General features: G+C 49.6%; 2 protein-coding genes across 2 annotated transcripts in view; both read right to left on the bottom strand.

Annotated features, from left to right (window-relative positions):
- LOC122172854 (adhesion G protein-coupled receptor E3-like) overlaps positions 1 to 13526 on the bottom strand; it is a 53530-nt gene extending 40004 nt beyond the window's left edge. Inside the window, exons 1-5 of the mRNA XM_065576116.1 lie at positions 13292 to 13526; positions 10444 to 10548; positions 9540 to 9717; positions 8873 to 8992; positions 7972 to 8174 (exon numbers count right to left, since the gene is read on the bottom strand). Coding sequence (XP_065432188.1) covers positions 7972 to 8174; positions 8873 to 8992; positions 9540 to 9717; positions 10444 to 10548; positions 13292 to 13402 — 717 coding nt within the window. The 5' untranslated portion in view covers positions 13403 to 13526. The remainder of the gene's footprint in view (positions 1 to 7971; positions 8175 to 8872; positions 8993 to 9539; positions 9718 to 10443; positions 10549 to 13291) is intronic.
- On the bottom strand, positions 603 to 4779 carry LOC101933225 (adhesion G protein-coupled receptor E4-like). Its single transcript, XM_065575987.1, has 8 exons — positions 4582 to 4779; positions 4219 to 4494; positions 3441 to 3676; positions 2629 to 2695; positions 1791 to 1882; positions 1359 to 1527; positions 1136 to 1243; positions 603 to 608 (listed from the first exon to the last, which is right to left on the bottom strand). Exons 1-8 carry the CDS (start codon positions 4777 to 4779, stop codon positions 603 to 605), a joined length of 1152 nt encoding a protein of 383 aa, XP_065432059.1.
- Positions 13527 to 14546: the final 1020 nt, after the last annotated feature.

Genomic DNA, 14546 nt, shown 5'->3' with positions numbered 1-14546 from the left:
TTCCCCAGGTACAGTCTTTGTTGGATCCAGCAGACATCTCAAGTGGTAAGCAGTGGTTTTCTCATGACTGGCAGCCCTTTGTCCTGCTCCACCCCCTTTTATAGCTTTGGCACAAGGCAGGAATCTTTTCTCTCTCTGGTTCCCCACCCCTCCTTCTAAATGGAAAAGCACCAGATTTAAGATGGATTTCATTATCAGGTGACATAGTCACATGTCACTGTAAGACCCCCAGTCTCCATTCCCCATGGGATGGCCCATACGTACACAGGAAGGCTTTCAAGTAACTAAGGCCGTTTACAATTATTTCTGGAGCACCCTTAAGGCCTCCACTTAATATGTTTACATGAGTGATACAAGTTTATACATTATTCTCTTAATTACAGATATAGAAATAATATATGCAAAGAAATATGATGAACACAGTAGAATACAAGGGGTATTTAGATTAAAGTATATTCCAGTTATATCATATTCATAAGCATATTTCCATAAAGCATATGGAGCTTAACATCACAGGGGGCTCCAGCCGGTTCTGTTTTGTATTGGAACCCCTACGTATTGAACCCGGCCCTGGTTGCTGCCGACTCCACCTGGCAAAAGGGTTAGTCCTGGCAAGAAAAGCAGAAAAATGACAATAGGTTCCAAGGCCACTGAGAGTGTAATGTGCAAACTGGTGGGTTGTCTCTGGGAGGAGACACACAAAGCCCCTGGATCCTTACCCATAGGGATAATGGAGCCAAGGGAAATTCTTCACGGTGCTGACTGCTCATTGGGGTGGATCCGTCTGCACTGACAAGGATTCAATCCCAGGGGACAATCTGATCTATTCAGATCATTACACTGCAAGAGCCAATGCCTGCCTAGCCCACAGTGAGTGACCCCTGGAGCTCCCAGGAGAGCCAAGGGAAGGGAACACGGAGGTGCCAGGACAGGACATTCTGTTCTGGTGCCTAAAACATCTAGGATACTCCTCGATAGTGACCGACTCTCACTAACATTTGCAGTGACGTTCACAGCTGACTCATAACCAATCCTGCGTCATTCGGGGAGAAAAGCACCTTTACAGCAGTAATGAGACCCAGTAGAGATGACTGTGTCACTGGCTGGTATTGGTACAGAGCAGAGGACCTCTTACCATCTTGGTGCTGGTGGTAGGGATACGAGACATGGATAATTCAGACATCTGAGATTTTGTGCTCGATGTTCGGAAACCCCTGATCCATCTCCTGTACTCCTCTCTCACCTGGAGAGTGAGGGACATAATCACTGCACTATGTAACTAACATTGAGAAGATCAGATATGGCCACCATGAGGCCGGTGAAGGTGCTGGGGGGTTGATGACAAGCACGGGCCTTACCTGGCGATTGAGGAGACAGTGCACCAGGAAGATGAAGACTCCCTGCAGGCTGTTGACGATGGTGAATAAATACTCCATGAACGTGGCTGCTGGGCCGATTTGGAGGAGACCAAGACTCCATGTGCAGCCCAGAATGAAGAGCTGGGCGATGGCTTTAAAGGTCAGTAACCTGGATAAAGGCAGATGGAGAGATCCCATTAAAATAACCCTATGGAGAGCAATTGGTAAAGATCTGGGCAAAGTTGGGTGGAACTACCATCCCCAGCTTCCCGGTGTGGAACAGGGTTACTGTCAATGCAAACACACTGGGAATTCATTCCAATGGATCCTAGATATGCTGTTCCCCTCCTGCAATCCCTCACACCCTCCAGTGCCAAGGACCCTCCAAACCAAGACATCTGACCCTCCAGGATTGTTTTGTTGCCTTCTCACCTGTGGTCTCTGAGGGTGGACACATCTGCATTGAGGGAGGAGAGACTGTTTCTCAGGATCCACAGGGTCAGGGCAAAGAACGTTATATTTATCTGTGGGAAGAGCGGGAAATATTTCCTGTAAAACATCCCATCCGGGGCCAGTGACTCCAGCAGAGGCAGAGAACGATCCCAGGAGACTGATCCGAACACTGCAGAACCGGGGACTGCTCATTTCCGGTGGGAATCATCCCCTCTCCTGTAATATCCCCTGGCAGCTCTCGGTCCCTCCCCATGCATGGAGTTGACAGCACAGCCAGGGCTGAAATGGATCGATGGGATCACAGATGCTGCTCACAGTTAAATATGGAGCCTCTACATTGGAGTTAGTAGTTATTTTTGGTTTCCACTGGTGTAACTGAGAGCAGGATCTGGCTCAGAGATTCCAGGTCCTGCCTCTAGAATACTTCCTGCCACTTTCACGCTGTAACAAATTCCCCAGGGGGTACGGAGGAATATGTAGGGACATTTGTTTCCCCCCCTACAAAAACCACTAGAGAGTGTAGCCCTCTTCCTTCCTCGTTCCTTGGGTCATTAACTAGAGTAGGCCAAACTCTTGTCTTCACTTTGCAAAACTCCTACTGACGTCCATGGGAGCTGTGCCTGAGTAAAGGCTGTAGGCCTGGGGATACAGCACAGGGACTAATCCCAGGACTGACCACAGCAGATGAGCCAGGTGGGACCTAACTGGGTCTTTCCTTGTGTTTTATGGGCCACGTTCTCCTCCCTGCTTCACTGAAATCAATGGGGTCGCAGAGGTGAGAGGAGAATGGGGTCCTGTGGTTCTGGGAGGTACCCACCAGGATTATGGCAGAGACTGGACCCAGGAAGCTCCAATTAAATCCTCTCTCCGGGCTGAGCCAGCAGCTAGAGGGAGGGAGGAAGAAGAAGGTGACATGAATGGGATTATTGACCTTTTTCAGCCCTGGGGGCAGAGAGGGGGTGTCACAGGGCAGCTGGCTCTCAAAAGCGAGATGGATCTCAGCCTGCCTGTGACATGGCCAACTCTCTTGTGGACAGCAAGCAAACAGCCCTTCCCATGTACCTCAGCATCTCCTGCTTTCAGCCACCACTTCCTCTTCCACCTCCTCAAATGACCCTTTCTGGTGGATGGGCGCAGTATTGCTGGAGGGCCAGACATGCAGCGGATGGACATTGGCCTCGCTGCACTGAAGGAAGTGGATCTGCCCTGATTTACACCAGCTGAGGATCTAGCCTGGGGTGTCTAGAACACTCCACACCCTGTTTTAGTGAGTCGCTCACTTTAGAGAGGGGATCCTCAGGGATTTGCACACAAGAAGAAGGTGCATTTGTTTCCTACCCACCAACCCCATAAACCGAGCCTGGGAGCTGGGAGTCAAGCTGGGATCTTTCTGGCTTGTTCTTCCACATCATCCGTTGGTTGAGAAATGTAGATGTCTGACAGGTGGGCAACTCAACTGCAGTGCTCGGGGCAGCTTAGTGTGAGTGGAGATGGGAAGGGTCCTGGGGGACATTCAGTTCCCAGGCAGGGTGAGCAGGGAACTCGAGGTTCAAGTCAGACCTGGGGTGAACCGGACAAGTTCATGGGAGTCACATCCCAGCTCCCCTTCGGGATGGGCGCTGCACGTACTGTTTGGAAGTTCCGTAGCCATCAGGATTCACCGCTGCAGAAATAGCCACCACCAGGGCTGGGAATCCATAGCCGAACGGGTACATGAATCTCCTCTTGAACCGGCTGGCGCTGGTGTAATTCACGACCTTCATGTTCCTGACGGTGAGGAAGAGGTGCAGCCCCTCCAGGAACATCCAGGAGAAGCAGGCCAGGAAGAGGTAGTGTAGGAGGCCAGCAATGACAGCACACGCCACCTGGGGGAGACAGAGAGACACTGCGGTGGGGAAGGGAAATGCTGAGTATGGGGGAGACCTGCCTGGGTGTGGTGGGGGGGTCACACCGGGATTCTTGTTAGCAGAGCTCTACAGTTATAGCGCTCTGTGACCCAGAGACGGCAGGTTCCTCGGTCTATGGAGGGTCCTGCGGGTGCACATTGCTGACGCCGGAAGGGAGCAGATATTAGTGGTTAGAGCAGGGGAGCAGGGTTCACGGGATCCAGGTTCTGTTCACAGCCGTGCTACAGAGTCCCTGGGTCACCATGGGCAAGTCACGTAGGAGAGGAATTGAGGCACAGGGAGACTGTGACATAGGGATAGAACTGGCTGAACTCCAGGGGTTGGGGACACTCAGACCCTGTGCCCAGTGTGAAGGGGCCTAAGGGGGTGGAAATATCCCCCCAGGAATCCCCTCTGTGTCGTGCACAGCCCAGAATCCAGGGAGCACAAAGGGGTTCATATGCACACACCCCAGCCCTGCTGCGAGTGAAAGAACAGAGCAGGGGAGAATCAGGCCATACCTTACTGCGGGTGCGGGTAACCACGGTGAGGAAGAGCAGGTCAGCCAGGAAGAGGCAGAGGCAGAGCTGCAGGTGGAGGGAGGTGCTGACGTTGCGGATGGAGCGGCACAGGAGGAAGGTGAGGATGGCGAGGAAGAGGCACGGCAGGGAGAGGGTCAGTCCCACGTAGGTGATGATGGTCAGTGGGTAACTCTCCTGTAACACAGCAAAGGGAGAATAACCAGTGAGCCCAGCCCAGCCCCCTCGGCTCCGACTCAGCCTTTTCCCCAGCAAAGCCTCCAATCACTCCAGGGAGAGCTTTGCCCACGGCTGAGTGCGGAGCTCAGGGTCCAACCCTATGACCCGAGTCTCACGGTGAGATACCGTCACTGTGGTGGGAGCCATTAAGATGGCAAAGCTGGAGAGATGGTCACAGCTGCAGTTGGTGTGAGTGCTGTTCGTGTACACGGCGGTGCAGCCGTCTTGAGACCAGCTGCCGTTCTCAGCCTCTACTTTCCAGTAGACGCAGTGAGCCTCTTCGTCCTCTTTTTTGGCCTGGAAACACAACAGAATCATCCTCATCCTCCCAGGACCACAGAACATCGTTTCTGTTATCACAAGTCTATAGCAAACCCGAGGCCACCTACAGCTCCACGGCTCTCCCCAAGCAGCCCCCAGTGCTCACTGGGGCCAGCCCGGTGACAGCAGAGAGAGAACACAGATCCTGATGTTGCAAAAGCACAGGCCCTGCTATTGGATCAAAAGGGAAATAAATTCTTGCTAGCCGTTAGCACTATAAGGATTGTGGCACGTGGCTGAGCAGTTCTGATTTCATGCTGCAGAGGGCAGTGCTGTGTACACACATACAAATATACACACTAACCACTTCATTACCGTATCCAAGTGTTTCATTACCGTATCCCATATTGACTAGATACATATCACCTCAGGAAGGGATGCTGAGATAAAGTTTCTTGACACCTTAAATGTCCTGGAATCCACAAGACGAGAGGCAATTCTTAATTTAGTCCTAAGTGGAGCACAGGATCAGGTCTGAGAGGTGAATATAACTAGACCACTTGGTAATAGTGACCATAATATAATAAAATTTAACATCCCTGTATTGGGGAAAACTCCACAGCAGCCCAACACCGTAGCATTTCATTTCAGAAAGGGGATCTACACAAAAATTTGGAGGTTAGTGAAACAGAAATTAAAAAGGTACAGTACCCAAACTAAAATCCCTGCAAGCTGCGTGGAAACGTTTTAAAGACACCATAATAGAGGCTCAACTTAAATGTATGCCGCAATTGAAAAAAACATAGTAAGAGAACCAAAAAAGATCCTCCGTGGTTAAACAACAAAGTAAAAGAAGGAGTGAGAGGCAAGAAGGCATCCTTTAAGTAGTGGAAGATAAATTTTTATGAGGAAAATAGAAAAGAGCATAAACTCTGTCAAATGAAGACTAAAAAAATAATTAGAAAGACCAAAAAAGAATTTGAAGAACAGCAGGCTGAATACTCCAAAAGTAAGAGCAAAAAATGTTTTAAATACATCAGAAGCAGAAAGCCTGCTAAACAACCAGTGGGGCCACTGGACGATCAAGATGCTAAAGGAGCACTCAAAGACAATGAGGCCATTGTGGAGAAACTAAATGAATTCTTTGAATCAGTCTTCACTGTTGAGGATGTGAGGGAGATTCCCAAACCTGAGCTATTCTTTTGGGGTGAAAGATCTGAGGAGCTGTCCCAAATTGAGATGTCATTAGAGGAGGTTTTGGAACAAAGTGATAAACTAAACAGTAATAAGTCTCCAGGGACCTTATGGGATTCACCCAAGAGTTCTGAAGGAACTCAAATGTGAAATTGCAGGACTACTAACTGTCCTCTGTAACCTATCAATTAAATCACCTTCTTTACCAAATGACTGGAGGATAGCTAATGTGATGCCAATTTTTAAAAATGGCTCCAGAGGCGACCCTGGCAACTACAGGCCAGTAAGCCTCACTTCAGTGCTGGGAAAATTGGTTGAAACTATCGTAAAGAACAAAATTGTCAGACACGTAGATGTACATAATTTGTTGGGAAATAGTCAACATGGTTTTTGTAAAGGGAAATCATGCTTCACCAATCTACTAGAATTCTTTGAGGGGGTCAACAAGCATGCAGACAAAGGAGATCCAGTGGATCTAGTGTATTTAGATTTTCAGAAAGCCTCTGATAAGGTCCCTCACCAAAAGCTCTTAAGCAAAAGATCTTAAGTAGTCCTGGGATAAGAGGGAAGGTTCTCTCATTGATTGATAACTGTTTAAATGATAGGCAACAAATAGCAGGAATAAATGGTCAGTTTTCAGAATGGAGAGAGGTAAATAGTGGTGTCCCTCAGGGATCTGTACTGGGCCCAGTGCTATTTAACATATTCATAAATGATCTGGAAAAAGGGGTAAACAGTGAGGTGGCAAAATTTGCAAATGATACGAAACTACTCAAGATAGTTAAGTCCCAGGCAGACTGTGAAGAGCTACAAAAGGATCTCACAAAACTGGGTGACTGGGCAACAAAAAAGGCAGATGAAATTTAAAGTTGATAAATGCAAAGTAATGCACATTGGAAAACAGAATCCTAACCATACATATAAAATGATGGGGTCTAAATTAGCTGTTACCACTCAAGAAAGAGATCTTGGAGTCATTGTGGATCGCTCTCTGAAATCATTCACTCAATGTGCAGTGGCAGTCAAAAAAGCGAACAGAATGTTGGGAATCATCAAGAAAGGGATAGATAATAAAGACAAAAAATATCATATTGCCTCTATATAAATCTATGGTACGCCCACATCCTGAACACTGCATGCAGATGTGGTCACCCCATCTCAGAAAAGATATATTGTAATTGGAAAAGGTTCAGAAAAGGGCAACAAAAATGATTAGGGGTATAGAATGGCTTCTGTGTGAGGAGAGATTAATAAGACTGGGACTTTTCAGCTTGGAAAAGAGGCAATTAAACAGGGATATGATAGAGGTCTATAAAATCATGAGTGGTAGAGAGAAAGTAAACAAGGAAGTGTTATTTACTCCTTCTCATAATACAAGAACAAGGGGGCACCAAATGAAATTAATAGGTAGCAGGTTTAAAACAAACACAAGAAAGCATTTTTTTCATGCAACGCACTGTTAAACTCTGGAACTCCTTGCCAGAGGGTGTTGCGAAGGCCAAGACTAACAGAGTTCAAAAGGGAGCCAGATAGGTCCATCAATGGCTTTTAACCAGGATGGGCAGGAATGGTGTCCCTAGCCTCTTTTTGACAGAAGCTGGGATTGGGTGACAGGGTATGGATCACTTGATGATAACCTGTCTGTTCATTCCCTTTGGGGCACCTGCCTTTGGCCACTGTCAGAGAACAGGATACTGGGCTTGATTGACCTTTGGTCTGACCCAGTATGGCCGTTCTTATATTCTTATGTTTCATGCTGATTCCCTGAACCCCAATCTCTACAGAAAGCGGCTTTCCAGATATTCCAGCTCAGGGGAGAGCTAAGCAAAGCTGTTACCCTAGAGCACTTTGCACAGCCATGTGTCGTGGTGTGACCCCCCCGGTAACCTCCTCCAATAAAACAGCCCCAACTCATCAGGAATAAGGAGGCCTCCTCTTCTCAGGACCATCAGGAGCCAGAAAGGCACCACGGTCCAAATGCCCTGCACGAGATGGTGCCTTCTATATGCGACTCTGATAGCCCAGATATAGAGCAAAGCAAGGGGATCTCCCTCCACGCACCTGTCTGTGGCGCAGGGTGAAGTTTGCGGGTCTGGAGAGGTTAATGGGTCTCCCGTCTCCGACGGCCCCACTCACCACCCTGGAGTTGAGATGACCGTTCTCCAGCTTCCCACCAGCCGGTAGATTTCCCTTGCTGAGACGTCTCGCACTGATGATGGAGTCCAGTGTGGAGTAGGAAATAAAAGCAGCAGCCCCCAAACCTGCTGGGAGAGGAGATGATCCCTCGTTAGGGAGCTGGGGACGCTATGGCAAAGAAGGAGCCGGCCGGGTGCCCAGGGGTCACAGTGAGTCTGTGGCAGATCTGGGAATGGAACCCAGGATCCTGGCCACAACTCTTAAGGTTTAACCACTGGACTGTGCTACCTCCTCCCTCGGAGCCCCCAGGAACGCGCCCGGCTGGAAACGTCGAGCTGCAGGATGCAGAGATGAAGATTCACTTTTTCTCAGCGAGACCAGGAGAGGGGCTGGCCAGGAATGAGCTTCTCCTGGTGCTGGAGCATTCGGGGCCCTGAATATGGCAGCTGAGGGTACCTGGTTCCCCACATCTCGATTTCGAGGTCTAGCTAGACCAGGCCGTCCCTGCCCTTTCCATTCTCTGGGCCCACTTCATACCAGAGATCCTCTCATGAGCCGTCTCCCCTCTGCGCCCCCAACTCCTCACTGCTCGGGGCTCAAGCTGTGGGACAGGCAGGAGCGAAGGTGTCAGCTCCATGGCCACAGCCTGAGAACCACTGGCTCAGCCCGCAAGGAGCCCTCCAGGGCTAGAGACAGAGGCCAGGGTGCGGCCTGGGGATCCAAGGGGAGGGAGGGAGGAACAGGGAACCCAGACTGGGGTTCAGTGCCCGGGAACCGCTCTGTGCAGTGGTTTGGGCCCTCAGTGTCTCCATCCCCAGGATGGTACCTTGTGTGGCTGCCCCGGTGACTGTATCACAGTGCACGACCATCGTCTCCTCGTGAGCGGTCAGCGTGAAGTCTTTGCTCTGGTGGCTGCAGGCCCCTGTGATGAGCCGCGTCTGGATAGCTGTGAGGGGTGGGGGTGAGGAATGACAGAGCCCCTCGCTGTGAAACCACTTCCCTGGGAATCTGTCCATTCTGGGCCTGATCCACCCCCCTCCCACTCCACTTGGAGCCGCGGGGCTTCAAGGCTCTTCCACACTGTGGGAACGGGAATTCTGGAACCCCCTATCCAAGTTGCAATGACCACCCCCCATATCCCCTCCCCCCATTCTGGCTCTGTCTCCCTTGGGATCCTGCATCCCCAGCAGGGGGCGTAGTGGGGGTGGGGGTGGGGGGAGGCACCTGGCTCAGCGTGGCAGCCCCGAGTGGTGAAATGCTAAATATTACATTTAAAGCCCTCTCGGTCATTGCTGTTGTTCCTGGGGGCACTGGCGGGGCTGGGTTATATTTCCTGGTGCAGGGGCAGAGCTGTTCTGAGTCTGTACTGAACACAGGCTCACATCCACAATGGTATATAGGCTCTAACTTCCAGTGGATTTGGCGCATGGTGTATAACCCCGTATTTCATGGCAGCCAGCAGGTGGTGCTGAGAACCACACGTCCCCCCTCACCCATAGACTCTGTCATCATGTTCTGTGTTGTCTTCTCCGGAGACTGGAGTGCAATAGCCAGCGTGGACAGTTCCATTGTCTGCAGGACTAATGTTACACCCGACACAACCTCCCCCTTGTCTCCGCCATCCCAGAGGGAGGTGCTGTTCAGGACGGAGTTGAAAGGGAGAGTCGCATTCTGGGGACAGGAAAGGAAAAGCCCTGGGAGCGAGGATTCCAAGGGTTCAGGTACCACGTCCTGTGTGTTCCTGGGGGCATTGGGTATCACAACCTCTCCCAGTTCAGGGGGTAGCAATACTTTCAGAGGGGGAGCCCTTTACAAAGGGGATCCACTGAGGCTGACTCGGGGCCCCACTGGAACCTGAAGCAAACTGGGCTAGAACCCTTTGTCATTCCTTCTTCCCTCCTCCTCCCCATCCCTCCGTTACAGATGCCAAGGAACAACATTGTCACAAGCCCATGGATTCCTAGGCTGTCTCTATGCTGCATCCGGCAGCTGCTCAGAAATGTCTGGCAGGGCAGGGACAGAACCCAGATCCTGCTGCCTGAAAAACTCAGGTCGCTGACAGATGAGCTGAAGGAGAATCCCCATTAACTGTCAGCAGTATAGCGCCTCTGATGAACAACAACAGTTCTGAACACTAGAGGGTGTATGTGGGTGTACAAACACAAACGTGCACTCACACCACTAGAGGGCGTGTGCACACAGACACAAACACCACTAGAGGGAGCACCCCCCTCCCCACAGCAGTGGAGGGCACAGATCTTGTCTGAAGAGCATCTACATGTCTCCCTCTCCCGCATCCCAGTGAGACTCCTAACCCAGCAGAGCAGCACGCAGGGCTCTGGGGCACACACAGGGGCACTAGTCTGCAGGGCACATTCAAGGGATGGAGCCTCTCACCTCCAGTGATATCGTCGCACTCCCGTCTCCAAACATGGACATCAAAATGTCTACGGTCGAATTAAAGAAAGAGGAAAAACTGCTGCTTTCGCCGCTCTGCTTTACCTGCAGAGAGACCCAGGGCAGAGGGTGAGTTCTGCAGGCGCTGAAGGGCGACCGAGATTGGTATTTGCCTTATGAAGGGCCTGATCCTGACACCCCTAATTGAATGAATAAAGCTTTTATATCAGACGTGTGCAGGACATGTACGATGGTGCTGTTGCCACAGCGCGAGGTTCATGTGGCGAAAGGGAACAGTTTCTAGTAACAGCTGGAATAGATCAAGGCTTGGGACTAAGCCCCTTTTTGTTCACGTCGGTGCTGGAGGCATTGACAGAAAGCAGCCAGAGAGTGGCTCCTGGCACATGCCTTTTGCAGATGACGTAGTGCTCCTGGGGGGAGAGGAAAGAGGAAGTGAAGGAAGATGCAGAGAGACATGGAGATGCATATTGGAAAGAAACGGCATGAAAATCAGCAGAAGAAATCAGAGTATATTGTCTGTAGATTCAATGCTATCCTGCGGGAAGACAATGGGCATGTAAGTCCGGGGCCAGCCACTAACAAAGCTACAGAAGTTTTAGAAGGTTCAATATCAATTTGCAAACACCTAGAATATAATAAGGTGAAAAGTTTGTTTTTGAGGTTTCATGAGACAGTGTCAAAAGCCTTACTAAGGTCAATATGATACATGCATCTGACAAGGTGGGCATTCACCTACAAAAGCTTATGGTCCAATACATCTGTTAGTCTATAAGGTGCCACAGGACTCTGTCGCTTTTTTCAGATCCAGACTAACACGGCTACCCCTCTGATACTTGACAAGGTAATAAGTAACAGTCAGCATGGATTTGTCAAGAACAAATCCTGTCAAATCAACCTGATAGCTTTCTTTGGCAGGGTAACAAGCCTTGTGGATAGGTGGGAAGCGGTAGACGTGGTATATCTTGACGTTAGTGAGGCTTTTCACTCTGTCTCACGTAACCTCATAAACAAACAAGGGAAATACAACCTATATGGAGCCACTCTAAGGTGGGTGAATAAGTACTTGGAAAAGCGTCCCCAGAGAGTAGTTATCAGTGGTTCATAATCAAGCTGGAAGGGCATATTGAGTGGGGTCCCGTAGGGATCAATTTTGGGTCCGGCTCTGTTCAATATCTTCATGAATGATTTAGATAATGGCATACAGACTACACTTATAAAGTTTGTGGATGATACCAAGCTGGGAGGGGTTGCAAGTGTTTTGGAAGATCAGATTAAAATTCAAAATTATCTGGACAAACAGGAGAAATGGTCTCAAGTAAACAGGATGAAATTCAACAAGGACAAATGCAAAGTACTCCATTTAGGAAGGAACAATCAGTTACACACATACAAAATGGGAAATGAATGTCTAGTAAGAAGTACTGTGGAAAAGGATCTATGGGTCATAGTGGACCAGAAGCTAAATATGAGTCAACAGTGTAATGCTGTTTAAAAAAAAGCAAATCTCATTCTGGGATGAATTAGCAGGAGTGTTGTAAGCAAGACACAAAAAGTCATTCTTCCGCTCTACTCCGCTCTGATTACGCCTCAACTGGAGTATTGTGTCCAGTTCTGGCACCACATTTCAGGAAGGATGTGGACAAGCTGCAGAAAGTCCAGAGAAGAGAGAGAAAAATGATTAATGGTCTAGAAAACATGACCAATGAGGGAAGATTGAAAAAACTCTGGAAAAAAGAAGATTGAGAAGGGACATGATAACGGTTTTCAAATAGATGAAGGGTTTTTACAAGGAGGAGGGAGAAGAATTGTTCTCCTTAACCTCTGACGATAGGACAAGAAGCAATGGGCTTAAAATGCAGCAAGGACATTTTAATTTGGACACTAGGAAAAGTTTCCTGTCAGGATAATTAAAAACTGGAATAAATTTCCTAGGGCGATTGTGGAATCTCCATCACTGGAGATTTTTAAGAGCAGGTTGGACAAAGACCTGTCAGGGATGGTCTAGATAATACTTATTCCTGCCATCACTCCAGAGAACTGGACTAGTTGTCCTCCCAAGGTCCCTTCCGTTCCTACAATTCTATGATAGTATCGGAAAACAATGAACTCGACAAAAAACTTATAAGCAGACTGGGAAAGTCATGGAGTAAAGGGAGAGAAGCAAGGGAGTGCTCTGCGATAGGAGAATGCTTGTCAAACAGAAAAGTAAGATCTAGAAGATGGTGATCAGGCCTCCACTTTTGTATGGTTCCAAAATCCAGGGACTGAGGAAGAGCCAGGAGCTATTCTTGAAGACAGAGGAAGTGAAAATGTTAAGATGGATGCTTGGCGGATTACAAGGATGGACCATGTTTGAAATGAGGGAATTAGGGCAAGAGTGAAAGTAGGACCAATGATAGAAAAGCTGAGGGAACCAGGCTCAGACGGCGTGGGTCTGTGACAAGAAGGTCAGAAGAACAAACAGGAAACAAGGTGCTAAACTTAGATACAGATGATAAGAGGATTGGGAGACTCCAGACTGGATGGGTGGCTGTCATATAAAAGGATGTGATGAGCTGTGGAGTTTCCGAGGAACTGCTTCAAGGCAAACTGGAATGGAGAAGAACTTGAATAGCTGATCGCATGTAGCTGGGACCAGCCTAGAAGGATGAGGAGGATCGAGTCCCAGTGATGAAAGGAACAAACACTGTATTGCTCTGATCTTGGATGGGGTTTATATGGGTCACCGTAATACCAACAGCAAAGGTTTTTGTCTGGGAATTTCCATATTGGTGGTACAAAACACAGAGCAAAATCCCCAACAAATGAATGATGGGTTCAAACATACCGGCAGAGAGAAATTCCTGAACGTCTCTTTGATGGCCTGGAACTGAACGCTGGAGTTAATGCTGGGGACTTGGAGCAATGGGAAGAGAGGAACAGACGTTAGAGCTTTCATATCAGATTTTCACATCAACTCACTCCTGCCTGGGGGGGAAATCCCCTTCTCTTCCCAGTCCCGATGGCTGCTTTCTGTCTACATGCCAGTCCTGTGCTGCTAAGAGTTTAACATGCGGCTGCTACAAAACTCCCTCCCTTCCTCCCCATCTCACTCTGTCTCTCTCTCCCCTCCATTTACACTCCCCTTTGCCTGTCCCTCCTGCTACTCTGGACTCAGCTCCCAGTGGACAGGAATTGGTCAGGTGGCCAGGCAGAATGGTAACTCCCGTCATTGTTGTTGTACTGGGCTCTCTCTGTCCCCTTCCCCCGCTCTCTGCCAACTCCATACCTGAAACAGCAGGCCTGGAAGGGGAGTGAAAACCCCCTGAGGCTGCGGGAGGAGCTGAGGTGTGCAGGGGGTGGGGGGTCAGAGGCAGATATGCGGGCTGCAGGGAGAAGAACTGATTGCTGGGCTGGGCGAGGGGCACAGAATGAATTAACCAGAATGTGGGGGGATTGGTGGAGAAGCAGGAGGCTCCGCGTCATCAGGAACCAGAGAGCTCCTGCCGTGTGGACAGAACCACTGTATCTTGCCCAGGGAAGAGGGGGCAGTGCGGGAACGGCCACTAGCAAATGGGGGGTGGTGGCTTCATAGGTCAAAATACAGACCCAACATGATGAGATCATCTTTTTCAAAGAAAAAAAAACGCACAGTTTTGGGGCCAATCTGCTGATTTTGGGTGTCTGACTCATGATCTCTCCACTCCTGGGGTTGGTGACTCTGAGATTCCCACCCAGAGGGCTTGGCCACTGTCCTCTCTGCTCCCTGCCAGCCAGTCCCTGCCTCTACAGATCCTCCGACAGTCCGTGAGCAGGAGCTGGGCCCGCTCTGAGTTCACATGGGAGGAGAGGGGAGCCACCAGAGCCTAACGGGCCTGGTCGGATGGTCACAGCTGCTGGGGACTGAAATCACTGGGGGCTGGGAACGACCAGCACATCTGGTAGCCAGGAGGGGATCCCACTCGAGAGAAAACTTTTTTTAATGGCTTAAGTTCACACACAAGGGCCCCCCACAGCCTAGGCCTCCTCCTGGTGGGTCCAGATTCTGCTCTCACATTGGGGTAAATCTGGAGATGCTCTGGAACTGGCCAATGGGAGCTGCG

This window comes from Chrysemys picta, chromosome 22 (genome assembly GCF_011386835.1).
Source record: "Chrysemys picta bellii isolate R12L10 chromosome 22, ASM1138683v2, whole genome shotgun sequence".
In the NCBI taxonomy this organism is placed as follows: Eukaryota; Metazoa; Chordata; order Testudines; family Emydidae; genus Chrysemys; species Chrysemys picta.
The sequence above is the reverse complement of the archived record's forward strand: the minus strand, read 5'-3'. Positions and strand labels throughout refer to the sequence as shown.

Excerpts from the sequence above, each read along its gene's own strand:
- LOC101933225 (XM_065575987.1), bottom strand. The coding sequence starts at position 4,779 with ATGAGGATGATTCTGTTGTGTTTCCAGGCCAAAAAAGAGGACGAAGAG. Across the intron at positions 4,495-4,581 it reads TGGCTCCCACCACAGTGACG|GCTTTGCTGGGGAAAAGGCT; the intron begins GTATCTCACCGT and ends GAGTGATTGGAG. Across the intron at positions 1,244-1,358 it reads ACTGTCTCCTCAATCGCCAG|GTGAGAGAGGAGTACAGGAG; the intron begins GTAAGGCCCGTG and ends CTCACTCTCCAG.